The 24,886-nt window shown below is 39.6% G+C and overlaps 2 protein-coding genes across 4 annotated transcripts; one reads left to right on the top strand and one right to left on the bottom strand.

Moving 5' to 3' along the window:
* The first annotated feature begins 17 nt into the window (after nt 1-17).
* LOC122396557 (BTB/POZ domain-containing protein 7) lies at nt 18-22,930 on the top strand. Its single transcript, XM_043395083.1, has 12 exons — nt 18-623; nt 2,165-2,262; nt 3,059-3,316; nt 3,648-4,012; nt 4,199-4,749; nt 5,194-5,357; nt 5,583-5,967; nt 6,142-6,294; nt 6,378-6,534; nt 6,610-6,788; nt 18,889-19,101; nt 19,180-22,930. Exons 3-12 carry the CDS (start codon nt 3,078-3,080, stop codon nt 19,465-19,467), a joined length of 2,694 nt encoding a protein of 897 aa, XP_043251018.1. The 5' UTR covers nt 18-623; nt 2,165-2,262; nt 3,059-3,077; the 3' UTR covers nt 19,468-22,930.
* On the bottom strand, nt 6,870-17,877 carry LOC122396558. Of its 3 annotated transcripts, none has more exons than XM_043395085.1 (2): nt 14,545-14,690; nt 6,870-8,994 (listed from the first exon to the last, which is right to left on the bottom strand). In XM_043395085.1, the coding sequence occupies exon 2, from the start codon at nt 8,985-8,987 to the stop codon at nt 7,752-7,754; it is 1,236 nt and encodes a 411-aa protein (XP_043251020.1). In that variant the 5' UTR covers nt 8,988-8,994; nt 14,545-14,690; the 3' UTR covers nt 6,870-7,751. The 3 variants fall into 3 exon arrangements, with proteins under 3 accessions (XP_043251020.1, XP_043251021.1, XP_043251019.1); XM_043395086.1 differs by lacking the exon at nt 14,545-14,690 and adding an exon at nt 9,796-9,925; XM_043395084.1 differs by lacking the exon at nt 14,545-14,690 and adding an exon at nt 17,777-17,877 and having other exon boundaries at nt 6,872-8,994.
* Nucleotides 22,931-24,886: the final 1,956 nt, after the last annotated feature.

The raw sequence follows: 24,886 nt of genomic DNA on the forward strand, positions 1-24,886 counted from the left end.
CGTCAGTGCTTCGTTGATATTGTTGTCAATAACGTCACGTACCGATAAACCTAACCTCTCAGATATCCGAGGCCCCCGGTACGATCAAGTCACGGGAGTCCGGATCGCGGTAGTCGCGCATGATCAAAACGAATAAGATCTTTCTGTGCCAGAAAAATTCTGTAGCTGTGTGCATGCCTTAAACGATGTACTGTTATCTGTGAAAGCGTCGCGAACGTAAACACGCGCTCTCTATTCTCGACGTTACGCGTTATTTTTGTGCCGCTATCACCGAGCCAACAACAACGCGGTTAGCATGACCACCGTCGGAGTTTGTTTTCGCGCGACGGGACGACGATCCCCTGTGCTCGAAATTATGCGTATCGAGCTGCACGGCCGTGTTCGTTCAACGCGGCCGAATACCCGTTCCTCGTAGAACATTACGCGAAATTTCGGTGATATGGAGGAGGACCGGGCCACGAATTGTAACGCACTGTGCTGCGACAACTTATTTACGGTTCAGGCTGAGTCGACGAGTATAAACATGGCCGTCGCGCTCTGTGATGATTACTCGTGTCAGTCTGAACTCGATGGAGCCCCGGAATGGAAATAATGGACGGAACGCGTGCCCCAGAAATATCCAGGTAAGCGAGACGCCTTCGTTACGACCTGCTACGTTCCCGTCCATCGTCGTTATTACCAATCTTCCCGTCGAATCGTACTTGACATCGTCTCGTCCATGGCACCTAACTGCACGTTCGTATTAGATACGTTCACCGTGTTTTATTTCGTTCTCCGTTCTTTTTCCACGTAATCGCGCCGAAGGTGACTGAACTTCGCCAGGCGTACGTCATATGCATTGTTAACCCACGTAACGCGATCGCAATCATAGCTCAGCTGACTACTATTGACCTATTGGTGGTGCTGTCAGTGGAAGTTTTCTGGGCTGTTTTCTAATGGTGCTGTACACAATGCCCTTCGCTCTTATTTACTCTCGCGCGATACCCTCGTCAGCGGAAACGTTGATTTTTCGTGCGGTGCGTTTCGCCTCGAATTTCTTTCAAATTTCAGTGTTTCTCAAACTTCCGTCTTCCCGCGGATATCCTCGTAAAGGAAAACATAACGGAACCGTAGAGTTAAGTCGTTATTTTTTTTAATATACTCTGAAAATGTTTTTCAATATATTATTTACGTGCTGCAAATTTTTATTCCATTTAAATGGTTTAAAACTTTTTAGATGTTGTGTACCAAAGCATTGCACGAAAATATTTTTGGATTTATTTAATGCCATTTAGCAACGAATTGATTTCTTTTTCAGCAAGCACAGACACTCCGCTTTAATAGCAATAAGTAAACAGATTTGTTCCCACAAGTATGCTTCGGGGGCTTCGTGTACCACAGTTTGAGAAACACTTTCAAATAACGTGCCAGTGAAATTGGAATTGATCATGCCCCATTATGAGTATTTGCGCAATCTATATAAATGTATGCATTTATGTTTCTTTTTCTTTGGTGTAGTAAACTTATGCATGTATAAATTAGAAGTCTATATGCTTCAAATTTGCTTATACTGTTTTCTGTAAAGGTGTTATTAAATATAATAAAGGAAAAATATTGCTGTAGGGTTTTGATTGAATTGTATTTTTGGTCAAACAAAAAATATATGAGCTTATGTTTGTCTCTGTTTTGCTTTGCATTTTAGGTGCAGTTTATCATGAAATTTGATACGGTGATGTATATTTTTAATTTTTCGTATTTGTAAAAACAAAAGTGAGCTTTAAAACAACAAATGAATTCCCATCCTATTTTCCTTGTGGTTTACAAATTTTTGTTGAACAATCTGGAGTTTTTTAAAAATGATCTACTAGATGTTATGATTATTTTACTTGTCTAGGTGTCTAACAGAATACTTTTGCTTATTTTTTAATTTACAGCCGCGCGTTAAATAATAATTGGAAAAATATTAAAATATATTAATGTAAAAATATTATATAATTAAATTTGTTGATATTATATTGGCGTATTATGTAAAAATAGTGCTTGTGTGTAGAGCATGTGCATAGATCTAATAATTTAAGCTTTATAAAGGAAGTTAATTTCTGGAGCAGCCTGATATGATAATTGTTAGAAACTAATTATCGATTAGTTAACATGTGGTGATTTCCAAAACTTTATTTCTTTCAAGCTTCGATAATTTCGTCGGAAATGGGTGAGAAAAGTATCGAGCATTGAGATATCCATTTAAAAAAAGGAGCTTCCAAATCAATGCAGTGCACTTTCTAGGTAAATATCGTACGTTGGCTAACAAAGTGAAAGTTTCAGATGCAATTGACGACTTTCGTTATTTTTCATTAAACGGTCTGCCATCGCGTGCGCGAGCTTTAATAGCAACAAACGTCGAGAAAGGAAATATTTTGAATACATTATTAAATTACGAAATGTATAAAATCGGGGGAAATTTATTCATGAATAAATTTCAATTTATAATTTTCATAACGCGGATTTCGTTTCGAGCCGAAAATTTTGCTTGCATTAAAATCGACCGTAATAAGAATGTTTAACAGTCCATCGAAGAACGAGAATTATGTGTTTGTTGAATTTGGCATCGTTGCTCTGAAATGTTGACATTGAAAATGCAGTGATTTCAAGTAATGTAATTTGTACATAAAGATAGCGATTGCTGTGTGTGTAAGATTAATGCATGTATGCGAATAAATAAGTCATTTACGATAGTTTCGAATTTCTTCGGGTCGTAAATTAAATTGAGTGGCTTGCGGTCGAATAACAAAATGTAGATCTTTGGTATTGCGCAAGTAAATTTATATAATCGACTGGAGAACGTTTCTAACAATATTCTAAACGGAAGTGTTTAACGAAGAAAATTAAAAAAGAAATAATTAAGATGAGAATATTATCTTTGCTCTGAGGAAGGAAAATGAATTAACGTAGATCAAAATATTGAGAAAAATGTCTATATTAAGTTTCAATGGGATGGTTGGAAACTTGAGCGAATATTATTGATAAAGAAAATGAACAAAAGGGGATCGTTTATCGTATACGGATGCATCGATGATTTCAGGCTGTTCTCTGGGTGAGCAATGAATGTATTCCGAATTTTGACTCCGTGTGTATTGCAACGTAGACGACCAAAGGAGGTAGATAATTCCGATAAAAGGGATTGTTGGTTCGTGAAAAGACGGCGTGGAGATGCTTCTTACATGATACATAGAATGGGTGCTTCTGCATCGTCAAGCATCACCAGTGTAGGTGGAGATTCGGTCCAAGCAGCTAGACTCTCATCTTCTGGTAATCCTGATCAACATGGCATTGCTATCAGGTATTCAAACATTTACCTACGCTATCTCGTTTGTACTTCTCAGTTTATCGTGCCGATCAACGTTGGTAAAGATCTATTAAACGGTGTACAGCTGGTGCTACCGAGTTCCTTAATAAACATTTCTCACCCCCGGATTAACGATTACGAAATTTGATAAACGAAGACTGTTTAAATGGTCTTGATCGAGCTCCCGCGATCCAAGAACAATTAGAATTCAAATAATAAACGAAAAATAAATACGAATAATGTTAAACTTCGATAAGTACAGTGTAAACTGGAAGGTCTTGAGTTGTACGCTTGGGCTTTATCGTTTTATTTATTCCATTCCCAGGGAAAAGAAGAAGAAAATGACGGGGTTCGCGACGCTGCGCAAGAAGTTCATTCGAAGACGTCGTTCTTCGAAGGCCTGCGACCACGGTAGAATAATACGAGATTTGGTGTCGACATGGAGCCACCTGGAGGCAACAGCGCTCCTGGAGGAGTACGAGGCGCTGGCTGCGTTAAAGGATCTCCATGTCCAAGCCGAATTAGCGAGACCACCAGCTGCCACGTACAAGCAAGACCTGTCGATGTTGTACGACTACAAGCATTGTTCCGACGTGGATCTCGTATACCGTGGGGCGTGTTTCCCCGTTCACAGAGCCTTGCTGTCGGCACGCTGTCCATACTTCAGGGACCTGCTGACCGGATGCCCGGGTACATAAACAAACTCCTTTCATTTACAGTCGCGAATCAAGGGATCACAGTCCAGGGTCCAAATTCTTCAGATTGCTTTTAGAAATTAACGAAATAACAGTCGCCTTTTGGATCAGGGATTAGGAAACTTGTTTTGAGAAGAATCAGTAGAGAAAATATAACAGCGTGTTTCCTTCGATTTTTCAGGATACGGTGCTAGGATATGCCTGGAGCTGAGAACACCGAATCTCGAAGTACAGATATTCTCAGCGCTGCTGCGGTATCTCTACACTGGTGATATTTGTCCACACGATGCAGCCCTGGAGGCGAACCTTCTGCGAAGACTGGGCGAAGAATTTGGCACGCCCAATCTGCTCGAGCACGATCTCAGATACTTGCTCGACACCGGCGACTACGCGGACGCGGCGCTAGTGTTCACGTCGGACAGTGATTACCAGAGACCAGATAGTGGAAGTTCAGAATACGGATTCCGGCCAAAGTTAGAACTGCCATGTCATAAAGCGATACTTTCTGCGAGATCCCCGTTCTTCAGGAACTTGATACAAAGACGGACTAGATCGGGGGAAGATCACACAGAAAGGGCGCTTCATATACCTACTAGAATAGTTTTGGACGAGAGTGTAATACCCAAAAGATACGCCAGAGTATTATTACATGCAGTGTATTTAGATACCGTTGATTTATCGTTAATAATGAGAGGTAATGGTTGCGGAAGCAGCGCTGGTAGTCTCGGAGAGGTAACTACGTTATTTCTCACAACATATCGGAGTCGTTTCATAAGTCGCCGTTTATTTTTTTTTACTACTCCGTCAAGACCTCATCTTTCACCAAAAGAAATTGTCCGAATCCTGTTCCGTTTTCCCCCAAATTTCGATGTTTATTCCTATATCGGTAGCTTGGCTAAGAAGTTCAGGTAACTTCAGGACATTGAATAATAATAATAATAAGTGGTTGTTTGACCCTTTAATACTTGTTAATAAACTAATTTTTTGATCGCTAATTACTTGACTACAGATAAAACTGACGTTGCAAATGAAAAACTTATGAAATGACCCGATATATTCAACTAACTTAAATCGTCTTCGATATTTCTCGTGCATCGATCCCAAGGGATTTATCACGTGTCTCCAAATTATCGCTAATTTTTTTTATCGACGTCCCTTCCATGTATTCGTTCTCAGGTTCAAGCTCTCACTCACACTGGCCGAGTTCGACCAAGTCCCCTAGAGGAAGCAATGGAATTGTACCAAATCGGCAGATTTTTAGAGCTAGATATATTATCACAGGGTTGTGAAGATCTTATTTTAGAATATCTTACATTGGAATCGCTTCCAGCCGTCTTGAAGTGAGTATTCCACGATCCGTTGTCAGTTTAACTCTCTATGACCCAAATTACTTTTGTTCCCTGAATATATCATATAATAAGACATTTAGAAACAGTGATTATTGGGTATGACTCAATCCAATATATAAATATGTGATCTCAGAGTCATAGAGGGTCATAGAGATATAATTAGTTCTTCCCCGTGTAATTATCTACTTATCGTTGTTTGAATACGCTTGTTTATAGGTGGGGCAGTCAACCTCACGGGTCTGCATGGGTACACAGACAAGCGTTGCATTACTTGAGGGAGGAATTTCAGCCGGTCGCCTCTTCCTCTATCCTCCATCAGTTAGATCACGCGCATTTAGCGAACGTTTTGCAAAGCCACTTTTTGCAAGCCAGCGAGCTTGAAATACTGCAGGCAGTACTCAAGTGGGGGGAGCAGGAGTTGGTGCGACGTATGGAAGATCGGGAGCCTAATTTACTCAGCCACACGGTGCACTCGGTGACAAGGAAGGGGTTGAAGAAACGTGATCTGAGCGATATAGAGTTGCGAGAGATACTCAGCGAGCTTCTACCGCTTGTCAGAATGGATCACATATTACCGCCCAATAGTGAAGCGCTGGCTCAGGTATGACTCCCTTGAATTCCTCCCCAAAATCATCAATAGGGTTTTCTAATAAGAGCGATAGAACTTTACAAGTCATCATGGAGAGATACACAGTTGCTCGACGCGTTGAAAGTTATTAAAATTTATTATCTAACATTTGTAAAGACGTTGAACAATAGTAAAAATGTATGTTAGGCTATCAGAAGAGGATTAGTTTCAACCCCACCCAGTCACATGATAGGGGACGAGAGGGAGAACCTGCGTATGAATGCTTGGATAAGGGGAGGGAAGAAAAATGGATTTTTTGTAAGGCCTCGCTTGTTCATGCCTTATTACGAGGAAATAAAGGTACATGTTGCAACAAAGATGCATGGAAAAATACGAAATATATTTTGTTGCTCATCGATTATGCACTAGTCATCTTTCTACAGTCTTTAGTTGAGGAACAAATGGTCCAAGAAGCAGATTTGGTGAGATTGCGAAGGCCACGGTACGTGGCCGATATTCCTGATGCCTTGTACATGGTTGAAGAGAAACCGAGACCAATTGGCACAGCTGGAGTGGATGTTCTCGCTGCGGCGTTTCCAGGTACTTGAGACGTCGTTTTCTCGTCGTGTTAGTTTATAGGTTAAAAAATGTTCTCATACTTCTGTTGCATTTAAGTTCCAGACTCTGTGACCCTGGCAGCTATGATGAAACGGGAGCAGAAATTGAGACAGTCCCCCAGTTGTCAGAGGGCTATCAGTTTACCACTTTCGTCGCGTCACGAGATCAACAGGCAAGTTCGGCTGCGTGTCGTGAGGGAATTCAACTTACCTGACACGGTGGCGGACCTTCTAGAAGTGAGTACTTTTTTTTTTTTACATATACGTTTACTTGACTCGATCAGTCAAGGCTAAAAAAGAGGTTAAATGGTCATGTCTCAAAATGGAGATTCTGTTTGTGATATATCTATTTCATTTAATCGCAAAGTACTTAGAAATATGACCATCGCGTAAATTTTCAAACGGTTGCAGATAGGTATATGTGTAATATTTGCATAAATGCGTCGATGACTGTAGTATTACGTTATCTCGGCCAATTTTCAGACTTCAAGGCCCATTTATACTGTAGTTAGTGTTTTATCTTTATTCAAAATCCAATGACGAATGCACAGTCATTTGGAAAAGAACTAATTTCACAGTTATGGCAACGTGACTCGTAGGTACGTGCCTCGTGTATGATTCTTCACTCTTCGACCGGTATTCGTACCATTATTGAAGAGTGAACGTTAAACAAAGTGTGACAATTTCCTTCTTTCTAGCATAGAAATAGAAGATGGTTGTTTTATTTTAAATAATTACTATATGTATATGGTAGTTATATGTATACACAGTATGTCGGAAAAATAACGGAGCTTATTAAATTTAATGAAAACTGCTAATGCCATTTCCTCTGCAAAACAAAAGCATCATTATTGGAATCGACTGACGGATGTAGAAAGTAGTACAGATACTTGAAAGCATAGAACAACGCGTAACGAAGTAGAATTCTCTCTAAACAAATATTTAATTTTTAAAACTTGTTAGTGTTACGAATATCACGAACATATTTGGTCTTTTTCTCGATATTAGATTACTCTTAAATACTATATGCTGTTTATCTATAATTTACTCTATATACACCGACTTTCATACAAACATAATTATATATAAACATTCGTTGTCGTTCTTCACGAATTTGTACTTTGAAAATGTTCGCGTATAAAAATACTATTCGATCTTTTAACAAATTTTCTAAGAATACAACAACAGCGGCATTAAATACTATTTAATCAGCCATCCCCTTTTGTCGAAGAGGTGAACGATGTGCAGCAATTTCTGCTTGTATTTGTCGTCGACGCCTCGATTCAAGAAGATGTCGTCTTTCAGATCCTTGATCTCGGGAGCAGATTCCCGTGGCGCTTGAATCACTTGAGCCATCATCATGCACTGGTTGAACTTCACTGGTCCGCAATAGTCGACGATTTCGTCGAATTTCTGCTTGGTGAACTTCTCGGTGTCGACGTTCAACATCTTCAACATTTTGATGAAAGAATAATAGTAATAATCGATCATATCGTTCAGTTTATTGTCCAGGATATCATTCCTCACGCTGGACACGAGGAAGAAGATAAGATCGTTGATGCCGTAATCGTATACGCACAACTGGAAGTCCACGATCTTCATGTCGATCAGCTCGCCGTGTTCGTCGTGGCGAAACATCATGTTGTTCACCCAGAAATCGTTATGAACCAGAGTCGCCCACGGTTCCTCTGGCTTCTTCGCGTTCTTGTTCAGCTGTATGCCAAACTCGATGGTCCTGTTCACGCGATCTAGATACGGTTTAGCCTCCTCGATGTCCTTTATGTCCGTTTGCGCCTTGCGAATCATGTCGATTACGCATTTCTCTGTCGTTTCGCTCATAACCTCTACCAATACCTCTAACGCCATTTTCTGAAACAATTGAGGCTTCTTGATCTTCAGGGCGATGGTTAGCGCGTGCAACTTGGCCAGTTCCTCCAGAGCAAACTCCGCGTGCTTCTTATCGAGTCCCAGTATCCTGTCCTCTGTGCTGTAGCCACTGCACTTTAGATTCTCCAAAATTATCAGGGCTTGCTCGTCGAAATTCTCTGGGTCGCGTATACCTAGTCTTCCTCCAAAGTAGTTGGGCGTGATGATGCTCAGGGCCTCTTCTCTCACGCCACTTTCCAACTGGAGATTCGTGAACTCCTTGGCCATTTTGCTATAGAACAACAGTTCCTTCTTGAACGTAACAGGACTGTTGAACAAGTCCAGCAGATAGGCAGACGTGGGTGGAAGTTTAACGACCAGGTTCAGAGTCTCCGTTTTGTTAGCCCGTGTCACTGTGACGTCGATAGCTAGCATTATGCTTCCAAAGTTCTCTCCCGGGGCAGTTAGCGGCCTCCATTCTAGGTACTTCACTTGAAGGTCTTTGCCAAGATTTTGGGTCAGAACCGTGTCCAAGTTCAGTACTGGGAGTGGATCGATCGATGGAGACATTATTTACCTAGAAGTACATTTGTTGCGTTCATGAAGATATCATAGGTACCGTGAAACTTTGTTCACAAGTTCTTAGCTTAAAAGTAACATCTTGGTTAAGTAGAGGTCTAGCTAAAGAAGCTGATATTTAATATATGGCTTCTTTTCCACTTATTATAATATCATTTGCATGTTATTACATCTTTAGTAATAGGGGTATTAAGATGAAATGGGATTTAGTTCAGGCAGTCGCCACGCGATGGCGCATAATCTCGTGAGCGACTGTCTGAATTAAATTTGTCACGTGACTTGCTCTGTATTACCCGTGTCTACCCTCTTAATGTATGTGTTAATGGATGGAGGACATTAGTGTTTCAGGTACTCTGAGGTTTCTCTCTTGCTTGAAGTTACAACATAGAAGAAAAGTCACTTAACACAATAGCTACACAGAGATGGTTTAACGAAATTAATGTAAACGCTATAAATTCAGTATGTTATAGGTATCTACAGTCACACGAAGTCGTTTCTCTAATCCTCAAGTTGTCTTTTGCTATCGCGAGCGATTACAAACGCATAGGTAAACTAGAGCTATTCATAAACAACCTCGCATAACATTAGTCATTATCTTTGTTGAATGTTCGCGACGTCTTGCGTTCAAGGAATTGCATAATTTCAATTGGCACAAAGTATCGTTTCTACACAAAGAGTACGTCTTTGAATTTTATTGATTATACAGGAACGAGATAAACAATTGATCGATGAAGATTAAGATTTGTTTATTTGTACAGCTACGGATGAAACGGTAAATACTGTTTTTTTAGTGATTTACTTTTTCAAAAGTCTTCGATTTGATTCTTCGCTTAAGACAGCAAAATGATGATTAGATCACTAATATTTTAAGTCTACAGAGCCGAAGGAAGCGAAGGCAATGCTTCGTATCAGAAATGTGAAAATAATATGACCGATTGTTGGACAGCAGACAAGTCGCCTACGATAACATTTATCAGCAATACATATTCATTTTTTTCCCCCCGTTTATCAATCGTGCAAGTCGTTGCAGAATGTTATTGCGAAGGGTACGAAACAATTCACTTAGTGCAGCAGCGATAAGAATTCGAGTGTTTGAATACTCTTTGAATATTTAACTATTCGAATACTTGGCGAAAATAATTTGAATACTATTCGAATACTTGATGCTATTTGTCAGTCACTATAGTGATAATAATATACGATAATGTTTGAATAGCGGTATTCCAATGTTTGATGAATTGCTTGATATTAGAATACTCAAATATTCAATGTTTATTCGTAGAATTCGAACACCTGTAAAATACTCGAATGGCGAGTTATTCAAATGGTCCCAGCCCCTATTTCCGTGGAATCCAATCACCCTCTTGAATATCGATTAACCGCGCGATTAGCGGGCATTAATGCAAATCGTTTTTATAGTTCAAGTTTTGCGATCGTTAGAGATAAAGGTACTAGGCGCGTGGAGCAAAACGCGTGCTGGTAATTTTTCAAAAACTTGCATCATCGGATTACCATAAGAAAACACGTGCCGCGTCGCGTTTAGCCGACGGAGTAATTCATATTTCCAACCGCATTGAGCAAGTTGTGCAATGATGAAAATTAGCGGATGCGTTGCGCGTCTTCGGTGTTTGAGGATACTTAAACAATTGGTGGGTGATTTAAAAATTTTGCTCAGTCACTGTAAAATATTAGACGGCTTATTTCATATAAATAATCTAAGTAATCTAATCTCGATCCTTTGATTATTAAATTTTAAAAATTTGAATCTTTTCGTTCTTTCATAGAGCTCTTGGTTTTCGAGAAAATCGATCTTTAAAGTACACGGTTGCGCGCGCACGTGACCAGCAAATCTCAATTTCCCGCGCGTTTTTACGGGCGAATTTTATCCTACGTTTTTCATTCATGTTTGCATATAAAATTTTTAATCCCCTCTCCACGGTCGAAGTATTTCGATCGAAGTGCACAAAAAGTGATCGGGACAAGAGAAACCGAGGCTGGAAATTTATATTTTTGTTCGTGGATGTATTATTAGTTTGAAAGCGCAACCTTGCAACTAATTTCAACTTCTTGTAATAGGAAATCGTGAGAAATGCAAATGCCCGATATGAAAATGGTATGAAAATTATGCACAGAGAACTGTTATGGTATGTCTCGGTGCGCACATAATTATCTATTCACCTGTCTGTTACAAGCGCCAGGGTGATCAATGAGATAAAATCGAGTCATCGGTATTACGAACGAGTGATAGGTTTTCGATGTAAATTAAATGTCCCGTGACGATCGATCGATTTATCCGATCCTCTCATTGTTTCGCACTTCCAACAAATTTATGCAGTTTTATCAACGGTTCGAAAATCGCGTGAGAATTATTTCCGACCTCGTTGCAACATATTATTAGACGTAAATAAGCATAAGATAATGCCTCACAGTTATAAACTAACTCTAATATCTGAGCATAATTGGATGCAAGCAAACGACCCTAATGTTGTCACGAGTGTGTTAGTCGACTCTCTGGTTAAACATTTTTAAAACCGGAACTAGTGCAAGCATTAGGAAAATAGTAACATCAACGTCAAATGAGAAAACAAATTTATTTATTTTTAGAATTTTTAGAATTTTACTCTCAAGTGTTCCCAAAAACCGAACTCGATATTGTACGTAAAAAAAATGCTAGTTTGCAAACAAATGTAACATTTGTATGCAAGTCCCAATCTCGTACGGAAACGGGGCTACAGCCATTACGCGATTGCGTTCGTATCCGCTTCGTCGTCATACGTGACGTACGATGTAAACACACGGCGATTTTCGCAGTTGAAAATTGCACGTGCTTCGTGCCTCCAATGCAAAACGATTGGTGACAAATTATTTACAACGTCAGGTAGCGGCCTGATATTATCTCGAATGACTTCCGCGATGGTTCTTAAACACCGTTTTCTCACGCGAGCGGGAGGAGACCAGCGGGTGATCGGAATAAATCATTATATACAGCGTGTTCCAGCGTAAATAACTCAGAAAGGGATGATTCAAATTGAAAATTATGGATAAAATCTTTTTCGTTCGAGGCTTGGTTTCTCAGAGACGAATAAAGCGTAGGAATTTTATATATTGTACTGTTTATTAATGAATTTTAGTACTACATTAACCAAGGTTGTGTTTATTATAAGTGAAAAACGAATTTTTAAGAAAAATCAACAGGGGGTAGGTGCTGACATTTTTCGACAAAATTAAAAAATTTCAAATCGTTCTAAAAAAATTATTTTTGGTTCCGGGGGTCAATTACAATCATTTTTGGTGAATAGACATACCCTCGAATTCCTAACCAGTTTCGAGAAAAAAATTCATGTAGGTGTGAAATTTTTGCGGCGAAAAAAAAAATTTCAAATCGTTCTAAAAAAATTATGTTTGGTCGCAGATGTCGATTAGAATTATTTTTGGTGAATAGGCATACCCTCGAAATCCTAACCAGTTTCGAGAAAAAAATTCAATAAGTGGATACATTTTACGGTGAAATTAAAAAATTTCATATTGTTCTAAAAAAATTATTTTTGGTTCCGGGGGTCAATTACAATCATTTTTGGTGAATAGGCGTACCCTCGAAATCCTAACCACTTTCGAGAAAAAAATTCGTGTAGATGTGAAATTTTTGCGGCGAAAAAAAATATTTCAAATTTTTCTGGAAAAATTATTTTCAGTTCCGGGGGTCAATTACAATCATTTTTGGTGAATAGGCATACCCTCGAAATCCTACGCGTTTCTGAGAAAAAAATTCCTCCCCGAGAATATAATGGCGGACCATGACTATTTCCCTGAATTTTTTTTAATATCATAACTTCTGAACGGATTGGAGGATTTTCATGTTTAGAAATGCAAACTAAGCGTATTTTGGTGAAGAATATTTAGAAATGCCAAAAGTAGGTTTGATATGATCCTATTGCACGACACGAATCCTCGAATGAAAAAGTATTTTTCGCGTAGAAGCAGCCCCACTTCAATTCTGACTCTCGATTTCGTTTTTCCGTGAAAATTTTCATCGTCTCCGGCGGACAAGCATTTCGCGAGAGCGCATCGGCGACAATTCGTTTGACTTCATTGCGTAACACGACGATGCATTACGGGCATAGTGTGTAATTACACCCGTTGCGAGAGATCATTATCCAGGGGAATTAAACGCCCTCTTAGACGGTAATACTCAACGTGACGCGCGTTTGTCACTTTCGCGGGATTCTGCGGAACGATTTACTGTTTTCGCTTTGTTTTCAACGGCAACGTGCTACGGTGATTTCGACATACTCGTCGATCAATTATCAGAACTGTGAGGCAGATATCGATCCTAAAAATACATGGTATCGATTAAAACTCAAATACGTGCATGTCGTTGGAACACTTAAATATTTTCTATATGATTAGGAAAATGGATTAGAAAGTATTATTGGGCGGATGTAGAGTTGGTGAACGGTTCGTTAGTTGCTATTCTCGCGCAAGAGCAATTCTATAATTTTTTTTTATATATTCTACTTGGAATTTGATGTCGTTCGTGTTGCGACATAGTAAAAAATATTAGCAATCAAGAAATTGACACTAGCATAAATAATTTGTATCATTGAATATTTTTTATCACTACTAGCAATCTAATAACTAAACTACATACTTGTATTTAAATTACACGTGTTCTGTTTATTATGGAGCACACCGTATACGCGACAAATAGTGTATTATTAATGAGAAGACGATCAGTTGCAAGTAGAAAATGATTTAATATTCAATTTGAATCGCGATGACGAAGTGAAAAAAAAGGAAAAAAACACGATGATGCGTAATTAAAATACGCGTATAAATACTCGTGTTCAAAACTAGAGAATGTCGATGTAATTTGTATCGATCCTTGGACAGACCGAATCAAACCGAATCTGTTCTATAGATCCACAGTTACTTGGTGCAACAAGCTGGTACTTTCGAACATTCCATCGCAAACAGAGTAGAAATGAATGCACTGATACTATTCGTCCACCTTTCCTACACTTTTCGACCCGATTGAATAATGGTACTCGTGGTATCCCTTCGTAAAAGCACACCGACGGTTTGATACAGTTTTCAACCTTGACGACTCCCCCATTGCGTTATCGCGAAGCAATGTTATTGTTCCGATGAGAAAAAAAATTCACGCACCGCGGCGACAGGTAATTATTCCGCTAATCGAAATCAGATACACGCTTCCCATTGTTTTTAATTGCATTTCCCTCATAAATATTTATTCGTCGAATGGTATTTCACGCCTCCTTCGCCGTGGATGTTAATTAATTCATCGCTGCCAGGGGGAGCGCGTGGCAACGTTTCATCTTAGGTACATACGTTTGTCACCTCACACTCGTTACACTTTAGAATCACGTAAAATGCGCCCTATCGCGGATAGAATTCGTTCGAAAGACGAATCGAGCACCGAGACGCGCGGGCACTTCGTCTCGAAGCCGAACGACGGCGTCGCGCAGCTCGTATTTACAATAGAATTCAATTAGACACATTCGATGAATTATTTGTCACACAAAAATACCGTATTCTCTTTAATTTCAAGGCGGCGTTTAAGATTCGACCTTCTGTATCGTTCACCAGTTCTCAATGACCCGAATTCCACGGGGAAGCCAACGTACAAAATGCACAGCGACGACAAATGTTGAAAAAACACTGTTAAACAACCCGTCGTTTCGACGCAGCTAAGGCCACTTGGAAGCAGGCGCTATTTATAGTTTGCGCAGCGCATCGAGAAATCTAGCGTAATGCGATAACCGTCGCACACATGGCGCAAATTCTGTAATCGTTTCTGTCGGTGTCATTCGGTGGAAGTAGGGCTTGAATTTATCAAGTGTTTTTCGTATTCGAATACTCTTTAATTTTTCGGTGATAACATATTCGAGAATAGTAAGAGAAACCTTTGACGAGGAACGCAACACAACGTTCTAATAGCTTTTCTGAATACCACTCGAATATTGAGCAATTTAAATACGTACAATAATTTGAGTACTTGGATATTCGAATTTTCATTTAATATTTGAATACTTGACTATAGAGAATATTGATCTATTCGAATACCATTCAAATACTGTACAATTTGAATACATGAAGTATTCGAATATCATTCAAGTACTTGGATATTCGAATTTTCATTTAATATTTGAATACTTGACTATAGAGAATATTGATCTATTCGAATACCATTCAAATACTGAACAATTTCAATACATCAAGTATTCGAATAGTATTCAAGTACTATATTATTCGAACAGCGCGATGCAAACTATACATCGAGTTTAAATCGATCATCATTCTCGTAGTTGATTTTCATTTCAGATGTAGCCACGAATCGTGCCCCACAATACGCTAATCTAAGACGCGAACGTGCCACTGTACTCGTGTTTATATGCAACTGTATTTATAGATGTCTATATACATGCAGATTATTGATCAACTTCTAAGGATCATCGATTTCACTCACCACAACAGTACATTCGTATGTGTGACCTGAATCAGCTGATGACAAGATGTAATGTTTAAATACTGCAGACAGATGTATTACTTTCCGAATTTGTATCTTCAAAATTTATCATTACAAATTACTCGAATGGTCACAGTTCCAGAGAGAAGACGACAATTTATACAGCTGGCTGTGCAGGCTTGGTTTTCAGAAACGATCGGTACGTCGTTTAACGCGAGTTTGTCGCCTAATGAGAAACGAATGGCCGTAACTGGAACATTTGTGACGAAACGGAACGGAAGAAAATAATAGATAAATGCAACGTTTCTTCGGGCCACGGCGTTCAATCGCAAGAACCGACTAACTGGCTTCCTTTCCCATGCAATTCGCCGGTTATGAAGACATTAGGGCAAGAGAAAGTGGAAACTAGAATCGCAGCTGATACTTTTTGCCAGCTGATTGGTATTCCTCTATTCGATATACAACCTGAAATCCCTTGGCAGCTGCATAAACTATTTCTCTGTTCCCCTGAGATTCACATTTCTTGAAACTGCATTCGATTGCGAATTCAGGAATGCTCTAAACCAAGCGACTCTTTTTTCCTCGAACGTTTCATGACAGTTTTTTCTTTCATTTCAAAGTTCTAAATAATCTAATATTGTACTAGATAGACTTTGTGTCCTCTTCGATATTTGGAGACAGCTTTGGCTTTAGAAGCATTTCTAAACTACATGAGAAGTTGCCATATTTCTGTATTATTCATTTTAATTTAGTGTTTATTGTTTGAAGAGAAATTGTCTGATTTTAATTTTAGCCTTCTGTAATATATCATTTCGAGTATTTCAGTGTTAGCATAGTGTTAATTCGCTGTTTTGCTCCAATGTTTGAGGACAGTAATCCCCCACGCATTCGATATCTCACATCAAATATTTGTACGTATGAAATCTAGGTTGCAAAAAAGACCAGACCAGTTTTACTACTCGCGTGACGTCGAATCTTAAATATTTGAACGTACAATATTTCGCCCGGGATCGAACGTTGCCGATATCGAACGTTGCACATTGCTTTTTAAATGTTAGACCCACTCATCGTCATTTGGATTTTCTTCGAACGATTAACTATTGATTCAATGTAAAAAGATAGATGCTCGTTGTCGCCCGGAGCATCGTTTCGGTAAACAGTCAATTAACATTTACATGGCAAAGACTCGAGAACACCTCTGATGGCTCTTTGTGACGTATCGTTGCAACAAAAGTGCGGAAACCTTTCCGGTAACATCATTGTCGGTAGTTTTCCGGTCGATCGGTTACTTATCTCGTTGCTGTTCAATTTCGCTATTATGCAATCACGGCCAGATGCATGACTGCGCGATAGAGCGCTGCACGGAGTTAGGCAAAAATTGCTCGTAACGTTTATTCGATAGTTAGCTCTTAAGGGGCCATTCCGGTCCGGAATTTAAAAAAAAATCGATACTTTTTGTTGCAAAAAAAAAGTGAACTTTTTATATCGAAGCGTCACCATTTTGTTGTGCCATTTGAACAATTTGAATGTCTTAAAATGGTCTAAACAGATCAGTCCACACTATATTCAGATTCCAGAGTATACGAATGGTCAAGTAATTCAAGTGCTTCGAATAGTCTTCCATGGAATTTCAATGCGAGCTTTGCAATATTATCTCCAAGAATCGTTAAATCTTTAGCAGACTAAATCTGAATGTTCCATTCGTGATGAAGTTTTAATTTAATTTAATGCAAATATACTTTGTTATTTTAATGAGATTAACCTATCGGTATAATGTAATTATACTAACTAGAGGATCTGCATATATGTATTAAACGCGCATAAGTTACATGGAAGCAGATATATTTAGGAATAGCAGCCACGTATGACAGAAAGCACAGAGCATTTAAATACATGCATCGGAGGTCAGTTTCATTGAACTATGAATTGACTGTAGTTAATTCAGTCCAGGCCCCATCGTATAAATCTTCGTACATTGGTTTCTTTCAATCCAAACGTTGTTAAACTAAGTTTCAATATTCTCTGATTAAAAATGGAAGGAAAGAAGATTCTAAAACGGCCAATATTTCAAATTTAATAACGGATGGTTATCAATCTTGTTAGAGTTACTTATATCCAGGTAGAAATACTTCGAGTATGTAAATGCTTATTTCCAAAAATAATTGTATTTGAAATCACCGGGCTCACAGAAGATTTTAGCAAAGCATTAGCGGTCAGCAGTGTGTTAACAACGCGTTAACACGAATACGAGCGTTGACAGGAAGCCTCGCGTTAGGGATGGAAACGGAAATACCTGTTGCAGTGTCCCGAGAGTTCAAAGAAACGCAGGAGCAGTCGAATGCGCTCCGTCGACGCGGCTGCCTGGCACAGCGTAGCCGTGACAACTGAGCCGAGCTTCGTTACCGTTTGACTTTGACCCCTATACTCCCTCTTTTCGACGCTCATTGATGGTATCTCCATCTTTCAGCTTCGATACGGATTATGTCCGAACGGTACGCGTTAGAACTCGCGAGTACGTGTCGGGGGATGCAGGAATATCAGATCAATCCTTTACAAGCAGGGATGAGGCTGAACGTGTCCCAAAAGGTAGTCTCTCGACGAATACCGTGCTCATTTGTATTCTGTTCTCGATCGAATGCTTTGGAAAGTATTCGTTTGTTGGATCAGGTGCACCTATAGAATGGACGTTGGTTGAGAGATCCAATTGTAGGATACAGCGACGATAAGTTGATTTTTTTAACCTTCTGGGCTGTATCCTAATTTTTGTATAGCATTTTAGTGCCACAGAATCGATTACCTGTCGTGTTTGTATCTATTTAAATTGTCAAGTATTGAAATAGTATTCGAATACTTGAGTCTTTCAGTAGACACGTATTCGAATATTCAATTGCAGAATATTTTTTCAAGTAGTCTGTCAGACCCGCTGTCGTCACACAACTACTGAGCCATGTGGGGGGGGGAATCGTAATCCATAGGCGGAGTCGAAAAGCGTTCCCCTTATCTTATGGTGATCCTCCTAATGGTTCAGTTCCTAATAGTGCACCCACGCTATTCAGGATTTGACGTCAGCCCTTGGAATCGTTTCGGTAGAAGGATTTCGGGAGCCATCGCTAAATGCCTTGGATCCTACGGTTAATGAATGACGCAGTAGGTGTTAGCCTTTCTCTGTTCGAGACTCCAGTTACGAAGTTTGCTAAGCACCGTTGGTTTCCGTTGAGCGTTAAGCTCGTGTTCGCCTGGAAGGGCTTTGGACACGTTTCCTTGTTAAAGTTGCAATTATGTTTTATGTCCTGTTTCCGCGCTGTCCCGTCCTTCCGGTATTTTCAGACGCGCGATATAACGGCGCAGGTATTTTGGGAATATTTGTCACGAAACTAAAACCTCCGTTTCTATGTATTGTTGCAGAACACAGCCGCGTACAACGTGAAGGAGCAAAACGAGAGACTGACCGATATCGAAGACATGGATTCCCCGGGTATGGGGATGAATCCAAGGACAGCTCCACCATTGTGCTACGGTAGAAACATGACGTTCCCACGGCCAGCTTCGTCTTGCACGCATAGACACGAGCTTCCAGCTATAGTCACCGAGGGTGAAAGCTGTAGACTCCTCGCTGAGGTAAGAAACGCGTGTAGCTTCGGTAAACCGCTCTGCAAGAAACTCTTGGAACGAATGTCTGCCCGTTGTGTGCTTCAGCAACAAGAAAGCAACTCGTGCAGCGATGGACAGTTGTCCGGCGTGATGCCGGACGTAGCAATGGCGACAGCCTCCTTTGGAGCTTTGCAGCTGATAGAGGAGCAAGAGCTGGAGCTGGATCTCGGTGACGGAACCTCTCATCTTCTGCAGCACGTGTCACCGTCGAACGGAACCATGGGCTCGCACAGGTCCTCGCTTCCTCACCAGCACCAGAGGCACTACTCTGGACCGCCCCCTCCGCCGTACATGTACCACCGTGCTGGCACTGCCTTACCGAGATTTATTTAAGATTTTTAGAAGATAAGAATTGTATAGCAACTAACTTGGACCCTCGATAGGCGTTCTTTTCCCCAAAAACAAAACCGGAATAACCAGGTGTACTCTTCGTGTACTGCCACGACCGCCTCCGGAGGACGGTTCCTCGCGGAGCGGTCGCACGTTTCAGGATTTAGCTAGAGAAAAATACTCCTCGGTTCAACGCGCTTATGTAAACAGACTCGTTCCTTGCACAAGGTGTTTGTTTGTTTTTTCTTCTTTTTTTTTATGTATTTACATTGTGTAAAAGATCACCCGAGAGGTGGCCATTTTATGCAACTTCTCTGTCTACAGTTATTAACGGCGTTCAAGGTTCTCATGGCTGCTGATGATCGATCATTTCGGAAGCAACTATGGTACACGAAGATGCGCTCGTTGGAGTTTCGTCCTAGGGCTGGGACTATTCGAACGATTCCATGTTCGAATATTTAGCAGGTACTCGAACACTGCGAATAGATTTCGAATACTCGAGTATTTAAATACCGTTGTTAGAACGAGTAGTCAATTCGAGTAGTTGAGTATTGGAATAGTATTTGAATAGTCGAGTGTTCATGTTGTATTCGCAGAGTATTTGAATCGCCGTGCATGCTGAAGTATTCAAACACGGAGAAGTTTGAGAAATAGTTCCAGCGTCTAGTTTCGTCTCGCAGTGATGGCGGCCACGTGTAGCGTGCCGATATCGAACTTCGTTTCTAGCTGGTACAAATTTACTTGACACGACGAGGACGGTATTGTACATTTTATTTAATGCAGCTTACGAAAGTAGGGGATCCTTGATTTCAGGATATTTATAATCGTACCGGATACGAGGGCACACCTCGGTCGTGGAAAGTTCATGCTTATTAGGTACAATCACATATAGATGTAACATTCTAGGTGCATACGCGTGCGGGATGCAGATGCAGCTGTGGTTTATATGCATACATGTGCGTGTGAGTGTGTGAACACGAATGCGCGTGCTCTCTAAGTACCATATAAAGTGTTAATTAGACGATGTTGCCGACGTTGACGAAGAGAGAGAGAGAGAGAGATTCACGGTGTAAATGAGCGTGAGAGAGTGGAAGAGGAAGAGAAACAAGGAGAGAGTGAGACAATGAGAGGAACGGGAAGAAAACAAGAGCGAAGGCCGTGCAGAATGTGCAGGTATATATGATCAGTGTTTTATGAACAGTATTGTTCTTTATTTAAGTGAAACGCCGCTGTGGGTATGATCTTTGCTAATTCATATTACCTATGATATTCAATAAAAATTATTTAAATATTAGTAGACACACTTCTGTCTCGGAGGAACCGCGTACTTGTAAATTATTCTTTTACATCCAACACGAATCCGTGTGTTTCTCGTAGCAGGGAACGTTTGGTATCAATTGATTGCGAATTAAACGAGCCGCCGTAGCTGCTACACGCGTTTCGTTCCATTTCATCTGTCGTACAGATCGCGTTGATCCTTCTGGGGCGCAAGTAGCTTAGATGCGTCGTCCTTCGAATCTCGATGTCGAAGCCAATAGCCATTTTGCTTTTCGTGGTTTTTTTTTTGTCAAATACGTGAAATAAAACGACGCTCATTGAGGAAGATTCGCGACCGTATCGTTCTACACAACTTCTTGCAGATCGATACCGAACCTCCACGTTCGCGCTAGACGCAGATCGAGGCTGAACAAAAAAAAAAAAAACAGCGGACATGTGTAATCTGCGTGTGATGTAAGCAAACTCTCTTATTTGTTTTCTGTTTTATCATCGGCGTTGTTACATGAACGCGACATAGAATCGTTCCAGCGACAGTTGAACTCGTGGTATTTTAATTGAACCTGAACAGTACTTATTGAGCGATCGAACTTAATAGTTCTTTTTTTTTTTTTCTCGAGTCAATTCAAGCGATCAATTACCTTCTGAATACTGTCGCTAATTATATTCACGGTTAGTATCGGACGCGTTAATTTTGCTTGGAACAATTTTAGAGAGATTTCTGTCGTCGAAAATATGTTCCGTAAACCGATAGATTGCTCGTATGGACTTCAATGATCTAGTTTGGTATTTTAGTTCTGGACGTATTGTATCGCACGACTCTTATATGAATTATCAGGTTTATCTTCTATTTGCCACAATATAAAGTTTGAATTGTCCTTGCGGATCGATATGATATAATATTAATAAAACAATGACGAATTTTTTCTCTTATATAATTTAAGTCTACCAAAGTAACCCTCTATAACTGAAATCATTGTTGAATCTTACGAAAGAATTGCGTAACAAGGCATGAACGTCTATAAATTGTACATAAATCGAATGGTAAATTTTAACACGAGGTTATGGAGGGTTAAGTGAATATCTGGACACTCACTATATTGAATAGTACTTCTTCGTTATATGTATTAGCAGATGAGCTCCTGAAATTGAGGATGATGTAAATTAATTGTTACCTGACTACAGATACTATAACAGGATTTTATTCTACATTATTGACTTATGCTTTGGATAAGGAATCATTCCCTTTTTCTTGCGCCACTAATTACAGGACATCTTGTATAAGGAACAAGAATATGTTTTCTAGCAAAAGAAGATTTATCTTTAAGCTGCCACTTTGACTTTTTGCAACGTAAAGTTTATTATCCCGGAACGGCGCTAACGAAGCGATAAAACGCAATTCTCTCTCTTACGTAATTTAATTTCATTAGATTAAAAGACTATTTGGGCCCACGTACTGAATGATACGAATAGTCAAATATTTGAAAAATAAAGTATTCGAATAATAAACGAACTTGATTTATAGTCCACATCGTACTGTTCAAATACTCAAGTATTCGAATTATATTCGAATATAAATAAATGCAAGCCGTTGCAGCTCTGTTTTGAGAGCTCAATTAAAAGACCAATAAACGAAGAGACTATTCGAGTCTTCGCGCTAAATGATACTTCTCCATTATGTGCACTTATAAACGAGCTTCTGTGATGTAACTGGACGTTACCTCACAAACGACTGGAACTGTTGTACACAGTCGACTTATCTTTTGGACGAATGTGTCACGAATTGCAGAATAATTCTACGTAAGATCCAAGAACACGAAGGCAACCCTATTTAGCGATTCATTCCACTTACATCATTCCTGCCGGAGCGTTAAGTATTTTTTATTGCGAATTATTTCCTGTCCATCTTCGGCTGGCCATTGTGTCCTCGGTCGCGCAGTCCTTTGTTCGACGTATAAAAACGCACGGCTGCGCATCGTTTCATCCCACTTTCGGCCTAGGTGAATAAGTGCCTTGCAATTTTGAGAAACGAATCCCACGTGTCGCTGCGAACAGCCGACTTCAAAAGGTAAACTTCAATTTACGTAACGCGCTGTGGTTATCCATCGAGAAAGCATCGAAGACACCGTCAACAACTGAAGTAATCACGTGTACAAGAACACGAGTAGCCAGAGAGGCAGGAAATGTATTAGAAAAAAACGATGGTCAACAGGAAGTTTGTTAGTGCAACTCGAGTCAGAACTGTTGACGTTGTTATGCACATTTGAAATGGAAAATCTAAATGGATTCTCGATTGGGACGAATTGGACTACATAAGAGGTATCTACGATAAAAAAAAAAGAGTCAATCATTTTAAAAAATGGTAACACATTGGAGTTTATGAATTTTTTACAGTGTTGACTGCCGCACCTTTTTTTCATGTTTAAGAATGTCTTCTAAAAAGCAAGGTATTCAATAATTGGTGTTCTTGAGGACATTTCTGATGGCTCTAATATTGTTTAAAAGTTTATTCAAGTATTTGAAAGGAATGTTGTAAGTTGTGAGCGACGGTCAACCGTGACCACCATGGCGTGAACGCGTTAACATCGATGCAATGCTCAGTCTTTGAACCGCTGCGTCATGTACGTCTTATAATTGTAATCGATGCTAATGGTGACCATTTCGAGCATTCATTGCAACGTAAACATCGTTACTCTATCATTTTCTATGACCTACCCTGACCTTGAATGACTTTTTCTTCAGCTTCCAAGATCACCTTCAATTATTGGTACGCGGAACTTGTTATTGTTTCTTCGTTAACATTCTGCAAGTATTAGTACAAAATTAACTATATTTTGTGATTTTTTAATCTATAAATTGTCCCATTTTAAGTAGTTTAATAAGTTTGTTCCAGATGGAGTCATCGTCAAGATTCAAAGGTGACTTTGAAAAAAACTATTGTAGATGTCATAATTTTGATTCACACGATAAAGAAATATCCATTTAATATGTGTGCATTTGAAGAGGATTCGTCGATCCATTGTTAAGACATGTCAAACAGCGGAATGCAGGAAACATGTAATAAACTCGAGTAACAATAAAGATTATTACCTGAAAATTACACCGTGTTATCTTGAAAAGTGATCAAAAGCGTGAGAAAAAATTTTTTAATCCATTTTCTACGCGTACAATCACACACGAACACACATAAACACGTTTATTGTTACTGGTAATAGCATACAATTATTTATAGCAATTAGTCTCAGAAAAGTAATATAAAACATGTAATATCTGACTAAAACGTTGATCCATGATAGGTGAAATGTAAATATTAATATTATTTATCTACAATGACATTTTCTTATCGTTATCTCCACCGTCCATTTTTAGCTTCACATTTTGCGTTTCACCTGACATAAATCAGCTTTCTAGAATAAACATTACGATTAAGTATTATCTCCGTTATGTTATTATTGTTATTTGTATATTATTTATTTTCACAGCACAAAATTTTATCAGAAACGCCACGTTACAAGCATCTCGAAAGTCCCGTCGAATATTTCGAGTCTCGGCGGAAAAGCGTCCCTTGCGCTGTTCCGTGCTGTAAAGAGATTGGTTAGCCTTTTCACCGGAACGAAATATTCCCTGGAATTCGAGTATTGCATTTCGATTTCTTTGCCACGAGTTTCCGTGATTTTATTAAAATCGGTCTTCGTGGGTTCGAGCAATTTCATTAAAATCGAGTTTTCTTCGTTCGCACGCGGGCTCTCGGCCGCGGGAAGTGGAAAGTTTTCATTAAATTGACGACGCGGTGTTCCGCCTTGAACTTTCTTTATCTTTGCAAAGTTCACGCAATCCGGCTCAAGTTTAGGTATCTCGATACCCGATCAAACGTGGCAAAATTTTGCGAAACTGTCTCACGAACAGGAAAGAGGGAGATATACATTTATTGGTTAAACTTAATTGCTCATGGTCACTTTTTTTATGTTCTCAATCAGTCAGATTCTCATCTCAGGGAAACTATTCATCAATATTCTGATGCTACTCTAGCAATGGCTGCTCAGAGTAACTTCAAAGCGACTGTTCGCGCTGTTCAGTTGCTCCCCACTCCTCTCTTCGCCAAAAATAAAAGTGATTAATAGTACAGGAAGTGTTCTTGAGCAATTGA

Source organism: Colletes gigas, unplaced genomic scaffold, assembly GCF_013123115.1.
Source record: "Colletes gigas isolate AHSC1104 unplaced genomic scaffold, ASM1312311v1 Colletes_gigas_Sc00007, whole genome shotgun sequence".
Taxonomy (NCBI): Eukaryota; Metazoa; Arthropoda; class Insecta; order Hymenoptera; family Colletidae; genus Colletes; species Colletes gigas.